The following is a 23,784-nucleotide window of genomic DNA, read 5'->3' on the forward strand; positions in this document are numbered from 1 at the left end:
ATGAACACTTTAGCTCCCAAACCCTAGATATTTAAGTACATAGATAAAAGCTCTGTCATAATCTTTTAGGTTTCTTTGCTGCAACTTGATCGCCCCTCAGAGGTAAGTTTTCTAGGGTTTTTAGAGAGAGCGGAGAGAAATCATCCAGCAACAATGGCAGCCGCAACTGAATCAGTTCAATGTTTCGGGCGTAAGAAAACAGCAGTGGCTGTTACTCACTGCAAGAAAGGAAGAGGTTTAATCAAGATCAATGGAGCTCCAATCGAACTTGTTGAACCAGAAATCCTTCGTTACAAGGCTTTTGAACCAGTCCTTCTTCTTGGTCGACAGAAGTTTGCTGGTGTTGATATGAGGATTAGGGTTCGTGGTGGTGGTCACACTTCACAGATCTATGCTATTCGTCAATCCATTGCTAAAGCTCTAGTCGCATACTACCAGAAATACGTTGATGAACAACAAAAGAAAGAGATCAAAGATATTCTTGTTAGGTACGATCGTACTCTTCTAGTTGCTGATCCTAGACGATGTGAACCTAAGAAGTTTGGAGGTCGTGGTGCCCGTGCTCGTTTCCAGAAGTCTTACCGTTAAGGTTTTCATTTCTCCTTTTTTGTTCTTCTCTGCCATGTGTTTGTTTCCTTGGTACTAAAGAAATTAGACATCCTTTTGAGAGAGATTTGCAGAGATTTTTAATTATAGTTTGTTCGGATAATAATGGTTTATGTTTTAATTTTGATTGCGATTTTCAATCGCTATTTCTACTGCTACTACTTGTTTCTTGGATATTGATAATGTGACTAGGGTTTTAAATTTAATAGATGTTGTTTAGTTTAATTGGGCTTGTTTCATTTCTTCAGTTAAAATGATTGATTAGGGCATAATATCTGTGTATGGCCATTGTGATAATTTTTTGGTAATTGGATACTTTTTAACCATTAAATGAGGTAGAATGTGCAGTTTTATCTAACAATTCATGTGTTGTTATGTCATTTTGATCTCATGTCATTCTGTTGGTTCACAGAGAGATAGCTATGCTAGAAATGGAATTCCATTTTCTTAGAGAGGATTCAATTTGTTGAAACTAGTAGTTGTCTAATCATATCATGCTATAGTTACAAAATACACTGTGTACATGCTTCAGTAGGAGATTGGGGATCAATTTAGAACAACTGCTTGTAGTGTTTGTTCAGATTGAAATTGGTAGTGCTATTGTTGATGTTCGTGGTATGAGCGGAGTTGAATAAATAATGCCTACTGCGTATATTTTACTGATAGCTTTTTGAGTTGTTAAAGCCATTCTGAGCTGGACCTGGTTGATCCTTGAACCAGCCATTTGACCTTCAAAGACGAATAGTAACTCATTTGACATAATGACCTATCATTGATGTAGTAGTCTCACAATGCTAGTTGGTCTGTCTAGTGTTTGAACTAGTTGTGTCTAGTGTTTGAAATTTAGTGAGGTCCACTTATGGCGTATGCAACCTAAGCGAAATGCATCTTAGGAGTTAGGATCTTCTTGGTCTTAGACTTGGACAGTTTGGTTACTACTTTGGAGATGACCTAGGTTACATGATTGTCTTTCTGTATCAGATTTTTGAACAACTGCTTGTGGTGTTGGTCGAATTGAGATTAGTAGCTTTATTGTTTCAGAGTGGGTTGAATTGATCTTCACACGGGTCTCTCACCAGATAGCTCTGTTAAAGTTTGAGCAAACACTTCACTATTCTCTCTTGGATTTAAGTTAAAACAAACTTGGTTTTAGTTTCAACTTATCTATGGTGTCTTGTCCAAAGCAAAGGATGATATCGCTATGCATGATTTCTATTTGTTTTCGTACATTTTAGCAAAAGTTTATCCCATCTAGTGCAGTGACTGTGGTTCTCAGCTGCTATATGTCAGACCATTCTAGTATTGATAGAAAAACTGCAAAATCAGTTTGCATTTACGTGAAAAACTGATGTGAAATTGTTTGTTAGAGATTGTCTCAACTGTTTCGGATAGCAAGTTGACGACAGTTTTCATGTAAGCAACATTGTTTCCTGTATATGCTTTCTTCAGAGGGTGAGACCATGAAATTGGTTCAGGAATGTAATATACAAACAGTTTTCATGCAAGCAAATTTGTTTGGTTGAATTCTGCATCAGTTGTGTTCCAGCCGATGTAAACACAAACAGGTCTTGTATTTTCTATTGCAAGGCATCATGCTAAGGAAAGAAATCAATTCTGTTGGCCGAGACATGGCAATGACAAGCTCTTTGATGATAACTTAGCATGATTCTCTCTTAGATGGATGTTTAGATAGGTGGATAGTGAGTTCAGTTTAGGTGTGAAAAGGAGAAATGAAAACAAAGGTCATGAAATTGCTGAACCCGTACGTATTTGGCTTGTAAACTACATTTGATAATCTGCAGCGGATATGTTTCACTAGCAGCTCCATCCATTTCTTAGCAAAACAATAATAGTCCATAAAAATTGACTCAAATCAATCTAGGTGACCTGCGCAATGTCAATTCCAACTCTCTCAGTGTCCACGGGGAACCAAGTGGAACAATTCCAGAGTACACAGGACAAGGCCGAGCCAAATGAAACTCTGCGAACCTTTTTACCGGCCATAAAATGCATTATGGGAGGACTGGTATGTGCTTTTGTGTGTGCGTGAAAGACGGGATGAGTGAAAACTGAAAAACTGTGTTTCATCATTTCCAGTTCATTTTATATTTTCAAGATCCAGATGGAGATCACTGGTGTTAAAAGGCGAGGATCAATATGTAAATATGTAAACTGAAAAACTGTGTTTCATCATTTCCAGTTCATTTTATATTTTCAAGATCCAGATGGAGATCACTGGTGTTAAAAGGCGAGGATCAATATGTAAATATGTAAAAGAAAGACCAATAGCCGCACACAAGCATATACTTCACTAGCAATAAATCGTGGCAGATTTAAGTTGCACAAAAGTTCCAACAAAAAAGAACCCAATGATGGAGACAAGGGGAACTTCCTGAATAAACTGATCGAACTATATGATTTCCAGTTCCACTACATCTCAACTTTACACAACCTGAAAACATGTAATATAGATGAATCAGAAATTTTTTCTCGAATACACAGATAACAATAGAATTAACTATTACGCCATTAATCCAAACACTGATAAGCAGCGTGATACATTGGGTGCAGTAGTAGTAGTAGTTAGCTCATAGTAATTGGGTGCTTTCATAATGAATAATGCATCTACTCACTAATCATAGTGGTTCATCATAAGAGGTCTTGGAGAACCAACAATGAGATTTAAAAGACTCTGGGTGGTAATTCAGAATAACGGTTCAAGTTACATCCCATTTCACCCAGATTATTTAAAAAGCAGCCATTAACGGATTCTTGCGGTAACAAGTACATGCCCCAGAAGCACGGGACCAAGCACTTATGGAAAACCATTCACATTTAGAGCCTTCATGGTATATCAAAACCTAAGCGCAAGTGGCATCATTTAGGAGCACATTTACTGGTTCACTATTGGAACAATGGAATTAATTACCTAAAATAGAAAAATGACTCTTAAAGCTGCAAATAATAAATAGTACAGCATTACAGTACAGGAAAAGATGAATCATAATCCGTACCTGAACCATGAATGAGACCTGGCAGAAACTCACTTGACCTGTCTTAACCCAGAACTCTCACACACAGCACAAAAAGGACCTAGTTCTGTTAACTTCGTAGAAGGTTCTTACCCTTCTTCAATTACATTCCGCAACTTCAGCAACTAGCTCTAGATGCTGAAAGTTCTATAATGATGTCCAACCTTCCACTATAAATTACATAGATGTAGTCAACTTGAAATATGTTAAACTAAGACAATATAAAAGACCTATGGTAGATGGAAAGCTCACTAATAATTTATCGTCTGAATTCTCATGTCAAGAAGAGTAGTTACAACAAAGTCACCACTATGGAAAAATAAATCAAGTTGAAAATGATGATATTCATGAAATGGGCAGGCGAAGACGATCCTGATAATTGAACATATCCGTCAAAGCTGCCATGCCCGTTAGCTGTAGCTGAAGGGCTTTTATTAGCTGAGGTGGTGTTCTTGCAAGAACCTACATGTTCTCCAGCCTACAAAATCCCGTAAAAGAATGGTTTCCATACATCAAAATATCATATATGCATATTGAAGGAAAGGAATAACCTCTCCATACAAAGTAGAAGTCTTAGATCATCTAAACCTGGCAGGCAGTGATAGTACTACAGCCACATAAGCTCTGCCCGTTCATTCTGTCCACAACATCAAAAGCACCTCCTCCATTACTCCTCTGTGTAATTTGTTTACTGTTAGTCATTTAGACATGAAACCTGTATATTTTTTATTTATACTTCAACTCTAAAAGTTAAATACTTTTGGTACCATGTAAAAGTTCACTCCAAGAAAGTTCGGCATCATTCCAGCTGATGCTTTGTAACAGGCACCAACCATCTCATAAAGACCAACTGAATGTTCTTTACATGCTTCGTCTTCGACTGGATAGGTAGGAAAGTAGTTCTGAAAAAACAGAGATGCCTTTCGTGAATTCAGCTGCTCTGATTCCGGTCTGTGTGGACATGTGCCTTGCACGATTCCAGGATCTCCAGCTGAGACAAATAAAAAAGCTTCAGTGGACGAAAGTAATTGCTAAAGCTATTGGTACTTAACTACTTATTCTTTTTGAACTGGTAGTCAGAACATGCACTCCGTTAACTGGACTTGAGGTGGGCTTCCATTTTACAAATTAGACTTCTCCTGTTGATTAGATAGAAACGAGAGATGAATACTCTTTGAGAAATATGTACACGAGTTGACTGGATGGTGTGCATGATGATGTAAGGAATAAGGGATGAAACTGATTTACATCAGGGTACCAGGCTTATTGTAATACATAAATTGACTTCTAGTTCAACGAAATGCCATATTTACCAAAAACTACTTATACTTACAGTCGTTTTCCACCATGTATCTCCACTGATAGGCAATTCCCTCGTCAGCCTCCTTTGAAGCAATAGAGGTGAAAACCAGAAGACGGTGATTATCGGCAACCATGTCAGTCACAGTAGGCCAATCTTCACCATTTTTTGGCATTTTTGAAACTGGAAACAAATACTTCTGTAACCCAGCTGCCGTGAACACCTTTGTCAACCCGTTAGGAGTATGAACGTAGTCCTCAATAATAATAGTCACAATCTCTGTCGGGTTCTTACTCAAGAATGCTTCCACTTCCTTCAAAGTATTAAGAGCAGGTTCCTAACCAAATCGAAGTTCTCTCGTTGCATTAATAAACCCAATTTTCACAAATTAAAAATGTAAAAATTAACAATGACAACCGATGTTTAGAAGAGTGTAGGAAACTTACGAAAGCTGTGAAGTTGAAGCACTGGCCACGCAAAGAATGACACAGCCATATATCATCTTCAAAGTCATACATGTCCAACATCAATCCCCTCACACCATTCTACACCAGACCGAAAATTTCAAACCACGAGAACCAATGAATATCAATGAAATTTCAAATAAATAACAATTAATACAGCACAGGTCATGCCCATAACATACCATTAACTGATTGGTAACAGTATCTTCTTGGTTGTAAAATGTCACTCTTTGCACACCAAGGAGTAATGGTGCATTGACAATAGAAAATGAATTATGGGTCACCAACCATGAGTACTTGTTAAAGGGTAATCCTTTCATCTGCAAATTAAAAAACCCATTTAACAAAATCTCAAATTCCTAACCTAAATGGAAGTTTAAGAAGAAAATAATGTGTGGGATCATCACCAACCATGACGAAAACTCAAAATTTTCACTAAAGTAGAAACAACCAAATAAGGAAATAATTTGTGATTCATCTCAATCACATCATGAAGTATGAAATTTCTACTTACAATTGATGTGGGCTGGACTACTTGACCTCTGATGCAAATAGGTTGAGTATTCCCAGTAGGAGGGCAGTTGCCACAGAATAAACCAGACCCACAATCAGATGCCATGGAACATGGCTCTGCAAGCTGCAAATTTTCATTTTTTACTACTTTCGGAAAAATTAAGAGCTGAAATTCTACAAAAGTAAAAATAAAAAATGGGTTAAGAAACCAAACCTGGCAACTTCCATTTAGACAAGCAGATAAACTGTTGGAGAAGAAGAGGGTTTGAAGCATGAAAAGAAAGAGAAGCACTAGGCATTTTCTTCTCTGACCCATGAAGTTGTTGGAGCCGAACATTTGAACACAGTAAAGCTGAGTTCTTGAGAGAGAGTGGGTATGTGTTGAACAGATTTGATTAGTATTTGGAGGAGAAGAGGAATACTAGATTTGGAGGAGTGACGCGGGCTTTAACTCTTTTTTCTTGTATTTTATTGCTTTTTATTTTTGTTCTTGTGTTTGCTTTCTTTACTTTTTCTTTTTCTAATCTTTTGCGTATCTTCGAAAAAAAACCACATAATATGTAGATAATTGGCATTTACATGATTTACTCCTTTTAAGTAGTCCAATCTCTTCTCTTTTTTCTTCTTGCTGCATTTTTAAGACCCAAAAACTGCTATTTTTTTCTTCTTGCTGCATTGATGGAAGTTATTGAACTCTTTTTCATTAACGGCAAATCTAAGTTTCACAAGGAAGAATAGTTTTTGGCACCTTACCCCATTTATAATGTGATTGCAGGAGGTGGGTAGGTGGAGTAATAATTTTAGGGTAAGGTAGGTAGGTCAGTCTTTTGTTGTTGAAGATCTCTTGACAAAAAAGGGGCATATATTTCACTGCTCCTAGTCCTATGTTTTGGTCATAGAAACTCTCAAATTCTTGCAGCCGCTAACGGCAATTTTTTTGGCAATCAACAGAACAAATTATTTGTTGAGCCATGTGGATGGGGAAAAGTCATTTGCACTAACGGGAAAGGCAGTGGGCGGTTGATCATCAAGCGCCAGGACAAAGATTATCGTGAGCGAGTGAAGCTTACACCATGCGGGTGAAAAAGAATCTCCAACGGTTAAAAACCCAACGTCTGGTTTCCTCAACGGTTACATTTTTGAAACCTTTAAAGTTCTTCATCTGAATTCGTTTTCACTTGCACCACTGTATTTTTTTCTTCCAAAATTCTTCTAAATAAAATCTTCTTCTTCCTAAATTCTTGTAAACAAAATTTTTCCAAAAAATGAGCGAGTTTGTAAGAAAAGTCACCAATACTTTAAGGCACAAAAGAGACCGAAAACATGAATCGATATCGAGGCCTGCCACAATTACAGATATTATACTCAGGATAGGGAACAAGAGTTTGCTTCGCCGAATATCATTGCTGCTCCATCATTAGTTGAAGATTATATGTCGGGCATCAATAGCGGTCTGAAGGTTATTATAGAATGAGTGGTGGATTTCAAGACTTCAATGTTATTTATAATGGTCTACCCCGTGCAGTCTGAGAAAGAGTTGACATATATCCCCGGCGTGCATTATATTTTGTGAAGCCCAAAAAACACAACAACAAAATTACAAAAGTATTGGTAAAAAGGTGGTGGCCAACGACGCACACGTTCCATTTCATGGATTTTGAAATTGGTAAGTTTTTTTAACTTAATTTAAATTTTATTTTTTAAATAATTATAATATATATTAAATAATCAAAAGAATTAATTACAGTTATATTATTCTTGTAATAGGAATTACTCCCCTTGATTTTTATTTCATTTGTGGGATTCCAAGTGGAGTGAGAGAGCATGTACCATTCAACAAAACAAATAGATGTCAAATAATAAATGACAGACGCTTCTTCCCTCATTTATGGATTCAAAAGCACGTGAAGATCATAAATATTTGAAAAGAGGTGGACTATTCCTTGTCTACAATAAAAACTCAGAATATGTAGATGACTATCCCGAACTCGAAAAGGTGTTTATTTTATGGTTAATGGGCCAGGCATTCTTTCCAAACTCAACTACTGTTTCTCATATTAGTTGGCTTGAAGCGTTAGAAAATCTTAACAAAGCACCACATTATGATTTGGGATCTGCAATTTTAGCAAAACTGTACCATAGGCTGGATCAAGCGTCCATAGGCATACCTAACTTCACTGGTTTCTGGAGCATCATAGAGGTAAATATCCAAAAAACTATTTTTAAATTTAAAGAATTCTTATGAACAAAATGTAGATTAAGTCAAAATACTAAATTACGAAGTAATTTGCAGTATTGTGGTATACCTACTTCTGTGTTGGTAAACCAATTCTTAAAGACAATACTCATAGATTTCCAATCATGGACATGTACCTCACGACCAAGTGGGCGAAGCACACTGGCAGCGAAGACTCTGTTTCCAGTTTTGTTCATAGGTATCAACAGATGACACGGACCCACGGGGATGTTGTTGTTCACCCTTACGTTAATTTTCCTGAGTATCGTCATGATGATGTACTATGTATTCTTGATTATTATATCCGTAGAGTTATTTTTTACACTCCAAAAATGGATAGAGGGGTTTGGTTCCCGGGAGAAAGACTGATGTACCAGTTACGAGAGATTTATGCAATTGCAATTAACCCACCACCACAGATGCAAAAGTCTGCATCAGATCTTGATCGGCTGAGAATATTGTCGCGGGCGAGGTGTGAACTAAACACCCAGGTGGATATTGATGAACCGCAGTATGTCAGCTGGTACAAGTCGATTGCGAATCCTGTAATTGGTACGTATAACATGCGCATCTATGGGTTTGATTTTCCAGGGTTATCCATTATCTAAATATAGTTCCTAGCTAGCCTCCTTCGGAAGATCCATGCTTTATGACTTACCCCAACATGGATATAAGTTCTTCATCATCTTCGACAATTTTTCCCAAAATCCTTTGAGAGATGCCAAGTATTACTTCACAAGATGAGCCAAACACGATCCCCATTGTTTCCCAAGCCATGGAACGTGATTATCCTTACTATAATGTCGATGCCAGTAATGATGAGTTGAAGATACAACTTAATGATATGCATTGGTTGATTCGGAAAATGGGGTATGCATACTTGGATGTGTATCGGAGATGGCCGACAGACACAATGATTGGATTGAGTCCATCTATAAATCCTGATGACCGTTCACAGTCTTCTAATTCTACCAGAAGCGACAAATCATGGAACGAGGATACAATGGTGGGAGATACACAAGTACGTCACCGTACTTCACCACAAACTGTGCCTATTCAACCTCCAGTATATCACTTAGATGCTAGGTGTGCTTCATCATCATCATTCGCTCCCTTCAACCCAGATGATCCTTGCTACACTGTTACACCACCACCACAACAACAAACAACTTATATGTCTGGAGGATCGAGTGCTTTCCAATCGCCTAGTGTTGTTCAACCAGCTTTTTCCCCTTATACAAATTTTACAAATATGTTTGCTGATGGGGATATCCCGGGTCTTGGAGAATGGACGACTCCAGGACCCAAAGATAAAAATGAGCGACGTTAGAGAGATTGCAACTTTTAATTTTGCTACCTTTGTAATTCTAATTTTAATCAATTAAAAGTATGACTGTTTATTTAAATCAAATTACACATGTTTAAAATTAAGTGTTACATTAGCTTCACTAATGAGAAGTACTAGGTGGAACAACAAATACAAATAATGGGTTGGGTTGAAATTGTTCAACACCTTAAGGATTTCGAAACAAAAAGCCATATTTTTCCATCTTCGCCATTCAGCTAAAGTTACCATTTCAGCATCAGTTTCACCTCTTGGTCTATATCGATTGGCTTGAATAGTTAAAGCTACAAACTCACTTACTTCTTTCTTAATGATGATAAAACGATTTTCTATGTTGCATTTAGCACGACGACTCAGGTTACGGGTGTCACTGCAGAATTCCTCGTGAATAACCGCCCATAAATTCACCTATGGATGATCATGTGTTGAAGCAAGTTGAGTTAATAAAAAAACATAATTTTTGCTAATAACTTCATTTTCTTTTGCAGTATACGGAGCTCGCCGAACTAAAAAGGATCGATACATATTTCGATAAATTTGTTTAATTGAAGATTTTTTTTGAGCTCAGAGAGAGTAAAGAGACTAGAGGTGTAGAATTTGTGAATTTGGAGTTGAAATGAGGAGTATTTATAGAACTCAAAATTATAGTCGTCGGATGATTAGATTTTTCAGCCGTCCAGATTTAGACGTTGGCGGTTTAAGACCAACCACTGGTGGTTTACAATTACCTGCTGGCGACTTTCCCGCGTCCGAGAGGTTTCTGTACACCCGCCAGCAGGTTTCCTGCGTCCGTGCGGTTATGTTTTAAACTCGCGGCTAATGTTTGCCCGCACTCAACAAACCAATAAATTTGTTGGTCGTTTTACATATTTGTTGAGTTTATGGTGGGAGCAAAATGAACAAACATTTTATTTGTCCATTCCATAGAAACCTCCCTAATGGATACCAGTTTACCAGGAAAGGTATCGAAGTTCGAATAAGGCAAAACACTTTACAAATTATATGTATCTCGGTAAACTAGTATCCCATTAACAATGTTGCAAATTTCTTACAGATATAGTGACTAATCTTTCTAAGAATATCATTAAGCTTCTTGCTGAGTCTAGTGATGTTTCGACTTCCAAGCACTTGTTTGTCTAGAACTCGAAACTAAGCTTGAAAATTCGAGAAAGCAAGAAAGCAATATGGAGATAGTATTAAAGTCATATCTATAAAAGTGCATATGTATTTTTAAGTTTTGTCACTAAAATAGACAAAGGGGGAGATTGTTAGGTGAATGATCAGTTAAACCTACATACCTTGGTCATGTATGTTTTGATATTTTAATACCAACATTATTTCTTGATTTAGCATATTAAAGTCAGTTTTACTTTGGAATATATTAGGTAGTAGAGTCTTAGTATTTTTCGAGTTACTCAAGATGGATGAAGAATTGAAAACCACACGAAGATATCAATCTGAAGAAGCTTCATCGAGGTAAGTAACGAAGATTTTTCTTTTCATTTGAACTCTTTTTCATCTATATATCTATCTGTCAATCATAGCAAATGTCTGAGACTTTACTAATCATGAAAAGATCATATCACAAATTAGCTTCTTACTAAGTCTGGTGATGTTTCGAATTCCAAGCACTTGCTTGTCCAGAACTCGAAACTAACCTTAAGATAAAATCAAGTGATATTCAATCATTTGAATTCAAACTTATGAACTAAGTTTGTGATTCAATAAGCTTGTAGAACTTAAAATATAAGGCGAACAAAATCTTTGAGTTTTCAAACCTAATAAAGTGAGTTCGTAAACCTATTCTAAATAAATTCTCTGAGAACTTTTGTATTTTGAGTTGGCAAACGTATTACGATGAGTTCGTGAACCCATTGAAGAAAAATTCTACGGAACTATATTGCATTTGAGTTAGGGATAATTGAGTTTGCGAACCTAGTACTAGAGAATTCTCCTGAGACTTGAGAGCATTTGAGTTTACGAACGTAAACAAGTGAGTTTGCGAACCTATAGGGTTTTGTTCTTTAGAGATTTTCGAACAATTGAGTTTGCAAACCTAAAGAGGTGAATTCGCGAACCTAACAAGAATAATGTTCTTCTGTAATCTTTTTGCATTTGAGTTCGCGAACCTAACAAGAATAATGTTCTCATGTAGTATTTTTGAGTTTGAGTTTGTAAACATACCCAAAAGTGCACATTCACGAACCAATAAATCAGTGCGTGAACACAAGGGAAAATTGACAAAGTGTCCAATAACACCTTTAAATTGCATAGTTCACAAAATGAAAAACTAATTCATGAACCCTTGTGCACCTTTGAGTTAAATAACATCTTGAAATTGCATAATTCACGAACTGATAGGTACAATTTAATGTTTTTAGGCTTATATTTCGTAGACATAGCTTTTTGAACAATAAAAATTTCTTTCAACCTCAAAAGTGATAGGATCTGTGAATATCCAGTGATTGAGTTCATCTTTCGAGATTAGTCAATTACAAGCTTAAAATCGAAACTTATTATTTGTAATTCATCGTATACTAAAGATACATGACATTGTCTCAGAAGATATAATGGTGTAATAATGAGTAAATAGGATAGTCAGTCTCCACAAACCTTTGTTGATGAATTTCTTGCAGATGTTTTTGTTGTTATTTAGTCTTCAATTTTTTAGGGTATTCGGTGATTTCTCGTACTCCACTATCATGCTCCACTCCTAGTCCGAGACTGAATTTACTAGGCTATAAATCAAGATACAGTTTTGATCGACTAATATTGACAACAAACTTGATATACCAATACTTGTGGGTTCAACCGAGCGATGCTCTAACAAAAACATTATGATTGGTTTGTTTTGTGCACACTCTTTAAAGGAGTGTGCATAAAACTGGACTTTTAATGCATACCGTCCTGATCCAAATGATAACATGTATCAAATTTATCTATCTTAGAATGGTTTCACTACAAAGCTGGAGTATCTAGTTAGACCAATTACACGTTGTACTAAATTTTGGGGTTTAGAAAATAAATAATTTATGATTTGTTTCGACGTTTACGTACTACATGCATGAAGTATGCATTTTGAAAATCATCCAAAGTTTTGAGCAGTAGCACCATTAATTAATACACGACATTCACTGTAAACAACTGCCCTGATAATGAGAACCGATAAAGTACTGTTGTCTGGTAGAGAAGTTAGTGATACGTGGCAAGAAGGTTTGAGGAAGGCAAAGAGAAAATAAACTAGACTATTTAGATAAAAGTATGTATAGACATTGATCTTACTTATACACAGTACCAACTTAATACTAAAAAAGTACAAGCAGATATATATTGATACAATCCACCATGATCTAAAGATTGTATTGTAAAATATGGTGTGCTAAAACCCAAACTCCCTACTCTCTCTCACTATTTAGTCTCTTAAAATATCATGCTCTCAGTATGAATCTCTTTAAAATACCCTAATTTCACTCTTTGTTCGACACCGGGCCCAAGAAACAAACCCACTTCTTTCAATATTCAAATAAACCTTATTCCGAAATTGAAAAAAATTCTTATAAAATAAATCAAATTAGTGATAGCGATTACTTAGTCTTTGCATATTTTGATAAAGTAATAAGTTTACACATTCACAAATGATTTGAATATATTGGGAAACTTTTTGAGTTCAATCAAATCAGTTGATGATCAAGGAATATAAACAAACAAAAAAAAAACAAAAAAACAAAAAGGATAAGAAATTAGTTGGGATTAAGATTAAAATAAGTGATAATATCTTGAGACATGTGAGTTTTATTGAGGGAAACAATTGTTTAGTTTTTCCAGATGGGGAATCTGATAGAGTTTTCAGCGGCTTTGGCTAGGTTTCTGGTCGACCATAATCAGAAAGTTGAAGAAAAGATAGTTTCAAATAACAATACCTTGTCTAACAGATTTTAGATAGCCAATTTGGTCACTTGCAGGAAGTAAGTAGAGATATTAAGCAACAAACGATTAACAAATTAATGGTTGATTATGAGGTTGTACAAGGAAATAATCAGGAAGTTGAAGTTATTGTTTCAAAGAAAAATATTATGTCTAAAGGGTTTCAAATAACCGATTTTTGTAATTGCAAGAAGTAAACAGAGATGTTAAGAAATAAGTGGTGACCATATTAATAGTTGATTGTGAGGGTCGTACAATAGAATATTATGTAAAGTTGATATTCCTTGGTTTTTCCTTCAACTTATATTCAGCGTTGTGTACCAAAGGTACTCAATTTATGAGCTTACTTCAGTAATTTCTTCAATCAGTATCATTATCTTCTTCTTCTTAAACTAGTCTTACATTTTTTTCCCAGTCATATTCTTTGATCACCGATTCACCATCATCATAATCGATAAAATCTTTATTATCAAGATTTATTATCATCTTATCTACCATCACCATTCTCATCATCTTCATCATCCTTTTCACCGTGATCTTTTTTCACCAAAGTACAAAGAAGTACTTTGTGGGACTAACTTATAGAATATGAACTTTTAGTTAACCCTAATGTGTATACCTGATGAGACTAAAAATGTGGTTCCACCTCATACTCTAACCCTAATAAATGCTATAGCACTCCGAAAAGATTTGTCAATTTCTTCTGAATTACAACGGTTGGATCTATAGCAAAAAAACTAGTACCCAAAATCAAAGAAGTTTTCATATCTTTGATTATTATGACAAAGTATTACGGGAAATTACAGATACTGATAGTGATCAATTTGTTGATTATTTCGTGGATAAAAATGCCTTGTTGTTAGACCTAAATAGAAATTGTGTCACTGCTGTAAGGTACTTTTTTAAAGCATAATTTATTTATTATGTCATACAATAGAGAATATTTTTGATATTTCACTCTCAGGTCCACTGTATTGGCTTTATAGCAGTAATAATATGATAGGTAACAAGAAGTAGAGGCTCTTCCATGAGATCCAGAGATAATTATGAGACATCCCTTATTTTGGGATGTCCATAAGTGTTATTCATTTATAATGGTTATTGCATCCATTGTAAATTCCATGTGGCAGATAGTTCTCCATCCCTATCAAGCCAATTTTTTTTTTTTAATATAGAACGAATAGATATAATCGATTTGCATCTAGGCTGGTCATTCAACATTAATGACAAGCACCCATTAAGTTTTTTTGAAGGAATGAGAAAAAAACAGATACGTAAGAGCAAAATATTTAGTCTTGATTTTCTCATTACTATGAGAAACTCTTACGGACATCCCAGTGAACATATCCTTGATGTTCGGGTAAAATTTTTTTTACTACTTTGTTTCTTTAAAAAAAATTTGATTTTTTTTTTTGAAGACATTAATCTTTTAATCTTATTTTGTAGGAAGGATAGGGTCTTTCCCAAAGGAATACTTCAAGTTTTTTCTACTTCGAAATGGGAAATTCTTGACTGATTTAATTTTAGTTGTTGAAGCAAAAACTAGAGGGTTCACATTTGATCGAACATACACCTTTGATTCTTATTTGTTTACACCATGTGGATATCAGGTGAGAAGAACTGATTAAAGGTATGTGAATCTTGTTTATAACTATTATCCTTTTGGGACAATAATCCCTAGTAGGTGGTGTTTAACCAAGGCAAGTATTTAGCATGTCAAGGTTGGTTTCTGCAAGTTTCTATTTTTTCAACGTCTAGGTGATGCTAACATGTGAATGCTATTTCCATTAGCTTTCGTTGTTCAATGCTTACATGTTGCTTTCATTACCTTTTATTTTTCAATGTTGCGCTTCATTTGGGCGGAACTCGGGAAGGTTTTTTCCAGTTCATATGATCTTTTCCACAACAATTTGTTCATAAGCTAAAGTTAAAAAAATAAATCAAAAGTAACGAATGAGTTAAAGAAATTCCAGACTATAATCTAAGAAGAAAATTAAGTTCAAAAGTACCATCAATATCAACAATATACGTCTTGTTCATCCAAACTCAAGTATTTGTAGACCAAGATTTTTTGGACAACAACGAAATTCTAAAACCGAAAATATTCTCAAGATATTCATTAAAGTAACGAAATTCAGTTTTCCTATTTCCAATTAATGTTGACGAATATTTCCGAAATCTCTCATAGAAAATTTCTATTATTAATATAACACATTTACTAATAAATATTTTCTAGAGTATACGCTTTAAATGCTGGAATTGAAAGCATATAAAATTTAAAATTATAATTAAATGCTTTTCAATATTTCGGTTTGGGATCACCTTGAGTATCAAGGAATATCTTTGAACAATTAATGATAAGAGTTATGTACATGTTCAAATGATGTCGACATCTAGAAGTTTCTCTTAGCAAACCCTAATTCCAAAGTCACACAAGTCATGAAGAAATATGTGAATATTGGAAACTCGGTTTTGCTTCTTGGGATCAGTTCTACCATGACTCACAATGTAAGTATGACCGGTTATACCATGCTCCCCAAAATAGGTTGTGACCCAGTTACACCATGCTTCCTAAAGGTAGCTTGTGATTGGTTACACCTTACTTCCTAAATTAGCTTGTGATCAGTTACACCTTGATTAAAACTAACTTCCTAATGTAGCTTGTGACCGGTTACATCTTGCTTCACAAAGTAACTTGTAACCAATTACAACTTGCTACACACTATAGGATATGATCGGTTATACCTCAAATCTCAACATGAGTTAAGATAGGTTCTACCTTGTCATCTTGTATTGGTCACCTGACCAATCATGATTTCCTTACGATTATGAAACAAGTTCGTATATGTACTTCCTTTAAACAAATGTTACAAAACATTGTTTCCTAGGATGAAATCAACACCTATAGCTTACACATAATCATGTAACTAAATACAAAGATTACGTCGATGTCGTATTTACGAAGTTCCAAAATATAAGCGTTTATACTTCGTAATTCAATAGATTCCTTGACACTTTGATCATAATGATATCACCAAGTCTAATCACTAGAGTGTTATATATATACAGCTTCGCATGTTATGTTTTCAATATAATACGACTTGAAAGATACATTAAGAGTGAAAATAAGTCAAGTCAGTATTACTAACCTCAAGTGGAAGGATGATGTGTTCGTTGTAGTGGTTACTTCTTCTCATTCTTCAGATCTTCGGAGTAATACTTGTACGTATCAACATTCCTAGACTTTCTAGTCTAACCTAAACGAAGTTGACTCTAGTATTTAATCAAGCGACTCTAGATGAGTTTTGATACTAAAATATGACAACCAAACTTGACATACCAACGCTTGGTGAGCTCAACCGAGCTATGCTCTAACACATATGCTTAGAGAATCCGAAAAATTTTGAAAAATTTATTTCTCGAGTAGCTCATCGAGAAGTTAGAGTGTGCCAAGCGGGTCGTAACCCGACCGGTTGGGAGCAAAATTTTCTTCATCCGTCGCAGATCCTAAATTGAGAAATATCAGTTGGCACTTTCATAAGAGATAAATGTGAAATTGATACATCCCAGTTCGGAAAACTTCTACAATATTTGGGATATTATAATTCATACCTTTTGACATTTTGTGGGTCATTTGGACCGAAAGGACTGAAATATTGTTTCATGGGAAATATAAATCAAGAGATGAAGTCATTGGTGGGGTTAACATCCTTATCTCCTATTGGACAATGAAATCATATATATTCGCAATGGCATTGCATTACAAACAATCTTGTATAACTTGAATGTTATATATGAATATGTGATGATTCTCTCATCACTCTGCCATAATTGAGTTCACCTGTTTTGTATCTTTATTCAGCTTTACTGCAAATTTATGGCGAAACTAACACACATCTTTTTCCAATAAAATTTTGTGTTTTTCGTCTAAAAAAGAACAATCGACTTATGACATTCTTAGGCCAAATTGAAAAAGCTATGGGGTCCCTTAAGTAGGAAAGGATTTTTATTTTATTTCTTGATAGAATAACAGGTAATTTTGTTGGGCTGCTAACAAAAGTTGACGCTTTGGCCGAGTGGTTAAGGCGTGTGCCTGCTAAGTACATGGGGTTTCCCCGCGAGAGTTCGAATCTCTCAGGCGTCGATTTCTTTTTTTTTTTTGCCGCGAGAGTTCGAATCTCTGAGGCGTCGATTTTTTTTCTTTTTTGGGCGTGTTTCAAAGTATAAAACTTTCCCTGTAATTCTCTATTTCCTCCGGAAACCCTACGCTTATATCAAATTTTCTACCGGAACTCCGACGTTTGTTTATCTTCTTCTTTCTTCAAGTTGTAGTCATGGCAAAGTCAAAGAAGCATAATTTTCAAAAACCTAAAGCCGGAAAACAGCCTCAGGTAATTAACAAGTTCCCTTCTCTCTATTTTCTATCCTGTATCTAAATTCATTAAAGCAATCGCTGTTTTCTCTATTCAATGATTATGTTTTCCTGTTTAAGATTACAGATAATGAATTATATATAATACACATATATTATCTCACAATATGTTTCAAGAATTACTGAACAAACAAAACACTTTCAGATTGCAATTAGGGTATTTTTGTTCGTTTGTTCGTTGATGAAGTTTCTTTGATTTGGATTAAATTGGACAGGCTAAAAAGCATGGAAAGACATACAATATAGCAGAATTCAGTCCTTATCTTGATCCGCTGGGCTTAAAAATTGTTCAAGTCACTGCAGATGGTAACTGTTTTTTTAGGTTAGTGCATTGTGTATTGTGTTTTGCAGTTTGATTTTTTTTTTTTTTCCTTTTCTTTCGAGGTTAGTGATGATGTTAATAAGTTGTTGTGCAGAGTAATTGCTGATCAGTTGGAAGGTAATGAAAAGGAGCACAATAAGTATCGCCTCATGGTGGTTAAGTATATGAAGGTTTATAACTACCCTGAACTGTAGCCATTGCTGTAGTTTATATAATCTTGTTGAGTTTCCTTCTAATGATAAACTTTGTATGTTTTGGCATGACACTATTGTAGTATTAATGTGCGTTCTATATATGAGAGTAAGTTTAAAAGCTTATGTGTTAGAGAGAAGGATTTGGTAGGACGTGGCTTACCTGCCTGATTAATGCCTAACCATTTGCAACTCTATCCTGAACAGCACAGCCTTTGCAATTTATATCTCTTCTATTATGAACAACCACTTAAGGTTTTGCTCTTATAGTGTTTTTCTTAATCTCCTCAAGAAGTAATCAAAACGTGCTCTATCTAACAGGATCACCGGCCGGAGTTTGAACCTTTTATGGAGGATAATATCCCGTTTGATAAACACTGTGATTCAATGGAAAAAGAAGGTACATGGGCAGGCAATGTGGAATTACAAGTATGTTCTCTTGTTACACGATGTAACATTTGCATCCATAAGGTAATACTTCTTTTATTCCTTCTCATGGCACTTGACCATTTCACAGTGTTGAAATCACTCATCCAAAGGATCTATTATTTTATTTTATTTAAATTCAGACCCTTGCTTCACTAATGAATTTGTCTGCGGAAGATACTTCTGGAATTCATTCTCTGGAAAATATTGTTTTTTTTTAATATATCTTTGCATATCTGGTTATTTGCAGTTGATGTCACCACGCTGGTACATAAGAAACTTTGAGGACCATGGAACTCGTGTTATCCACTTGTAAGTTCATGGTGTCTTGGATTTGTACTATTATACATCTTTCATGCATTTCTGTCATGGTTTATTTGGGACTTTGTTAATTAATAATTTGTGATAGAAGTCAATTTGAGAGAACAACAGCATGATACATTTGAGTAGTGGAACTGAGCCTGCTTCAAAATTCGGTTTCTTTACTATTTGGTAAATGGAACTTGTACATGTTATGTCAGGTCATATCACAGCGAGGAGCATTACAATAGTGTGCGGTCAAAGGAAGATCCAGGCAGTGGACCAGCTAGACCAGTAGTGATTAAGGTTTCTATTTCAGTGCAAATGCAGTATTTTAGGTTTTTCTTTTAAATGTTTACTTGAGTGTTATATGTTTCACAAAACCTGAGTGCTTTTCATGAAATCCTTTTGAAAGGCAGATGCTGATCTTTCAGCTATGTCAAATAAAGGTAAAGCTGCTGCAGCCACACTCAAAGGGTTTTCTGGTAAGAATGTTGATAAAAGATCGATTCAAATGGTTATGTCTGAAGGTGGATGTGAAAGCTTCGAAAGAGCTCAAGAGGTCAGATTTCCTCACTGAAATTGTAATTTTTGTTCTCTTTGGAAACGGCTGGAATTACAGGTTTAAAAGCTTGCTACCCAGTCTTTCATAAGTGGCTGTTATTCTTAACATCCTTTCTATTGAATGCTATTTAGATTCTACAACAAGTATGTGGTGATGTTGACGCTGCAATAGAGTTTTTTATAGCAGAGCAAATATCGGGTAGTGATTTAGTTGAAGGGGTTGATCTTCCATCCAAAAGTGATGCACCAGGTAATTTATTTTTCAACTTTTGCTTTGTACTTTTGTAGATGGTGATGATGGATGTTTGAAATAAAATTTAACTTGTCCACTATCCAATTCCTGTCATATTTTGAAGAACAAATATTTCTTGTTTGTCGTTTTTTAGTGAGATTTTATTTTTGATCCCCTTTGTGATTTATGAAGATGGTGACTGTGGAGCTTCAGTGGTACCTCAAAAGAACACCTCCGAATCTGGACAAACTGAAAATAAGAATGATGAAAAGCTAACTCATGGCAGTAACAGCTCTCAACAAAGTGTTAAGGTTAGATTTGGGACTTGTATTTACATCTTCTTTCCTACTAACCAAATGAGTATATTTGTTTAAATGTACTAACACATTTCTTATGGTTCCTTCAGAATTTACCAGCTGGCGGTTCAAAAAAGAAGCACAAGGATTATTCAGTCAAATTGAAATCTCCCACCGCATCTGTAACGTATATATTTAAATCTCTTCTTAGCTCACTCTTACTAGTTTTTTTTAAGCTTTTGATGCTTTCTTTGAGACTCAGCGTACTTTCTTTTTGTATTCTTGTTCGTTGGATTTCAAATACCAGAAATCATAAATCTGGTGCTCGTATGAGTAAAAAGGAAAGGAAACATGCCAAGAAAGGTGGACCAATGAAAGTTGCCCCGTCCAGTGGATCTGATGGCGGACTTCGACCTGACGTTGGGGCACTTTGTATCTGAGCAACGGTGAGAAGGTGCCACTTCAAACATTGTCAGTTATCGGTTACACAGGTGTGTAGTTTATTGGTCTATGGGGTGGCCCAATTTACAGTGTGCGGCACATATAACCATCCCAAGGCCAGCCTTCTAAAAATATTACACAAAAGAAGAGGGACATCACATCATGGGGGCTGTAAAACTCATAGAGATAGTCAGATAGGTAGGAGAACAGGAAAATTTTGGTTTGAGCTTTGCCATTTACAATTGTACAGAAGTTATAGAGAAAATAGTGAATACTGAAGTATAACAACAGGTGCGGTGCAGTTTGAATATTTTTTTGGTATCAAATAAAGTTTCAATTATATGTTTATGTTCTCACACAATTTGCTGTCCAAGGAAGATAATAATGTTAAAATGAGAGAAGAGAATTTGTAGGTCCGTTGACTATGTTGGATTGTTTGGGAAATTTTGATCTTATTTCTGTGACTGCAGTTTGGCTATTTTCTTTATATCCAATGACCCCTATTATAAAAATCTCCCGCTTTTGTCTTTCCTCTCTCTTTTGGCTTGACAGCTTCAAAACTTGAGTAAATCCATCGGAACTAACCTTCAGTGACTAAGGTGATATTTGCGTTTTGTCAATTTTTATATTTTATTTCGGTAATAAGAGATGACACAGATTTCTTCTTGTACGGATACGAAATTGACAAACTGCAGATTAGGTGTACATCTTCATTACCACGACATTGACGTTATAGCTGATACCTGCATACACACTCTAAAAAATTATACGACATCGGCATTATAGTTAATACCCGCATGCACATTCAAAAAACACGCCACACTATAATCAACCTTTCTCATGCTTTACTACCACCATTTCTTCCCTATCTAACCCATAGCTCCCTTCTTCAACCGGTGGTTCACTTTCTTATCATGCATATATAAAAGCACGCCTTGTAGTAGGCAGAAGTAAGAACATCCTCGAATTCATTCTCCATGAAATTCGACGGGAAACTAGCTATGTGTTCCTTTAAGGTCCTCAAATCTGGTTTTTTAGGATTCACATAGTACTTCACGTGACCCCAGTTAAGGCGATATTTTATGCCAGAAAACGACTCTAAGGGAATTGAATCGATTTCAATCACTTTGTCCAAGCCCTGAAATATGACTGTCATATCAATTACCCCATGTCTAGGCAGCGCCAGATAAACAATCTCAATGGCACTCAGTGGGACCACAACGAAAGGTGTTTCCAGAAGCAAAATTAAGGAAGATGAAGTCAGTGCAAAGCCGGCTGATTCCCATAAAATTCGCACTCCTTATCTATCTCTTCAAACCAAGAAGGTGCTTTAATCAGGGAGTTCCATTGAGCAGAAACTTTATCGACAAAGTCTTTTAATCTTTCGTTATCGTCCCCAACCGTGATTCTCTTCGCTTTCTCAACCTTATCTGAATCCTGATCACACCTCTTCTGTCCCAGAGGGAAGTGCACCAAACGGAATTGGATGTCTTGTACACATTTATTCCCCACCGTGATGGGTTGACGCAAGTAGAAGTGTAAAAGAGGCGGCATCCTCTTGTCTCCAAGTCGGAAGAAAGAGTATTTAATATTGTCAGTACAAATATCCGTTTTTATACAAGGGGAAGTGTATGTGATCCTGGTTGCATGGACTTCAAGGTTGCCAACAATGGTTTGTTCACCTTGGCTTCCTACCTCGGGAAGCATCGTAGCATCAATTAGAAGTGTTACCGAGAATTTTTCCATCCTCTGCTTCTGCAACTGCACATATTTATCCCAAACTATCCTTCTTTTTCTCGACAAATATCCCGATGCACGCTTTCTGCCAGATCTATCTCCCTTGCTACAGTAAACATTCAAAGCTATTTTTTTCAGTTCAAACGTCTGCCGGGCATATTTTGCCTGATTATGCTTCCGCTGTTCCTCTATATAAATCTCCGGCCAGCCAGAGAGATTAATTCCTTGGAATCCTTTAAATAAGAGGCGCGGACATTGATCAGGATAATGAGATATCAGAAGCTTGCGGAGCACGTCAAATCTCCTGGCATCAAAATATATCTTTCGTTTCAAGAATCCAATAACTCGACTTTGAATGAGAAGTCTAACTAATCTTGAGTCTGCAAGACATGATAGAAAGAATAACATGATATCAGATGCCTTTGGACAGTTATCAGGATAAAGTATAAACAGACGATTCATATGCGAGCGGAGTTCTCCATGCAGGCTAGCATTAGTTAAATTTTCTATTTCCTCGGGATCAAAAGCTTGACGATATTTCATTGAGAGGAGATGTAAAACAAAATCTGCCCCTAAACCGTTGAGAAGTAAAAGAATCTGATTCTTATGCGTCGTCTCTCTCTCAAATCTCAACAGAGAGTTATAAGAACTCCTCCTTTTTGATGCGAAACAGAACGACGCGTTTTGTCAATTTGACACTGGAGTCTCACGCTGTTTGAATTCTTTAGCCGACTGCACCCTATAAACTCAATTCCACTAATTTCATATTTGTATCACTTTTCCCGGGACAGAACTGTTGGAAATTTGGAACTAAGTAACTTAGTTTTGAGTTTCCTTACATATTAGTCAGAGTTTTCCTTCTATACAAACTCTTGTTGTCCACGTAATTTCCTGTCATATATTCTTGCGTATGGAATCTCTTGTATAACAAGGCATGCCTTGTAAATATGGATATATAAATACAATAACTTTTTCTTGTGTTTCTCATCCATTGATAACATCCTAATTCTTAGTCTTAAGTTGGTATCAGAGCAATCTATTTGTGTTGAGTCATTTGACCGTACCTTTATTCCGCGTCGCAATTTAATTGTCCACGTATTAGACCCAACGAGGCTATACGTGAGGGGCGTGTTGAGATTATTAGTCCCACATTGTTTGGACAATCTAAAATCCAACGGTTTATAACTCTTAGGGCCTCTCCACTCATCCCCAATTCTTAGGGCCTCTCTAATCCTGTCTTTACATATGATTGGCTTCCTGACAGTGGTGCTACCAATCACATGAAAAATAACCTGGATAACCTTCAAACTCATTACGAATATACTGGTCCCGATCATGTTCGTACTGCCAATGGTGCTAACCTTTCAATCTCCAATACCGTAATGGTATTTCACAAACGCAAACTCAAGTTTGTTCTCTCTAA

At 35.9% G+C, this 23,784-nt stretch overlaps 3 protein-coding genes and 1 non-coding gene across 5 annotated transcripts; 3 read left to right on the forward strand and 1 right to left on the reverse strand.

The window, feature by feature from the left end:
• Positions 1-51: 51 nt before the first annotated feature.
• Positions 52-831, forward strand: LOC113356869 (40S ribosomal protein S16). Its single transcript, XM_026600101.1, has one exon. It carries the CDS (start codon positions 154-156, stop codon positions 586-588), a length of 435 nt encoding a protein of 144 aa, XP_026455886.1. The 5' UTR covers positions 52-153; the 3' UTR covers positions 589-831.
• A 1,943-nt stretch (positions 832-2,774) lies between these two features.
• On the reverse strand, positions 2,775-6,627 carry LOC113356870 (PI-PLC X domain-containing protein At5g67130-like). The gene is made up of 9 exons (XM_026600102.1): positions 6,130-6,627; positions 5,917-6,039; positions 5,585-5,722; positions 5,385-5,483; positions 4,972-5,275; positions 4,406-4,629; positions 4,227-4,313; positions 3,621-4,116; positions 2,775-3,058 (listed from the first exon to the last, which is right to left on the reverse strand). Exons 1-8 carry the CDS (start codon positions 6,250-6,252, stop codon positions 3,931-3,933), a joined length of 1,284 nt encoding a protein of 427 aa, XP_026455887.1. The 5' UTR covers positions 6,253-6,627; the 3' UTR covers positions 2,775-3,058; positions 3,621-3,930.
• Positions 6,628-17,482: 10,855 nt separating this feature from the next.
• On the forward strand, positions 17,483-17,564 carry TRNAS-GCU. Its single transcript has one exon. It is a non-coding gene; the product is annotated as a tRNA-Ser (tRNA).
• An 85-nt stretch (positions 17,565-17,649) lies between these two features.
• On the forward strand, positions 17,650-21,040 carry LOC113361499 (OTU domain-containing protein 3-like). 2 transcript variants are annotated; one of them, XM_026604734.1, is made up of 12 exons: positions 17,650-17,811; positions 18,068-18,174; positions 18,269-18,344; positions 18,687-18,836; positions 19,042-19,103; positions 19,313-19,397; positions 19,507-19,653; positions 19,788-19,905; positions 20,080-20,198; positions 20,294-20,370; positions 20,491-20,629; positions 20,675-21,040. In XM_026604734.1, exons 1-11 carry the CDS (start codon positions 17,755-17,757, stop codon positions 20,621-20,623), a joined length of 1,131 nt encoding a protein of 376 aa, XP_026460519.1. In that variant the 5' UTR covers positions 17,650-17,754; the 3' UTR covers positions 20,624-20,629; positions 20,675-21,040. The 2 variants fall into 2 exon arrangements, with proteins under 2 accessions (XP_026460519.1, XP_026460518.1); XM_026604733.1 differs by having other exon boundaries at positions 20,491-21,040.
• Positions 21,041-23,784: the final 2,744 nt, after the last annotated feature.

The sequence above is a fragment of the Papaver somniferum genome, chromosome 3, assembly GCF_003573695.1.
Source record: "Papaver somniferum cultivar HN1 chromosome 3, ASM357369v1, whole genome shotgun sequence".
NCBI lineage: Eukaryota > Viridiplantae > Streptophyta > Magnoliopsida > Ranunculales > Papaveraceae > Papaver > Papaver somniferum.

Coding starts and splice junctions, on each gene's coding strand:
- LOC113356869 (XM_026600101.1), top strand. CDS start 154: ATGGCAGCCGCAACTGAATCAGTTCAATGTTTCGGGCGTAAGAAAACA.
- LOC113356870 (XM_026600102.1), bottom strand. CDS start 6,252: ATGTTCGGCTCCAACAACTTCATGGGTCAGAGAAGAAAATGCCTAGTG. Junction 4,630..4,971: donor ATACATGGTGGAAAACGACT/GTAAGTATAAGT, acceptor TATTTGTCTCAG/CTGGAGATCCTGGAATCGTG. Junction 4,314..4,405: donor TTGGAGTGAACTTTTACATG/GTACCAAAAGTA, acceptor CAAATTACACAG/AGGAGTAATGGAGGAGGTGC.
- LOC113361499 (XM_026604733.1), top strand. CDS start 17,755: ATGGCAAAGTCAAAGAAGCATAATTTTCAAAAACCTAAAGCCGGAAAA. Junction 19,104..19,312: donor GGAACTCGTGTTATCCACTT/GTAAGTTCATGG, acceptor ATGTTATGTCAG/GTCATATCACAGCGAGGAGC. Junction 19,654..19,787: donor GCTTCGAAAGAGCTCAAGAG/GTCAGATTTCCT, acceptor AATGCTATTTAG/ATTCTACAACAAGTATGTGG.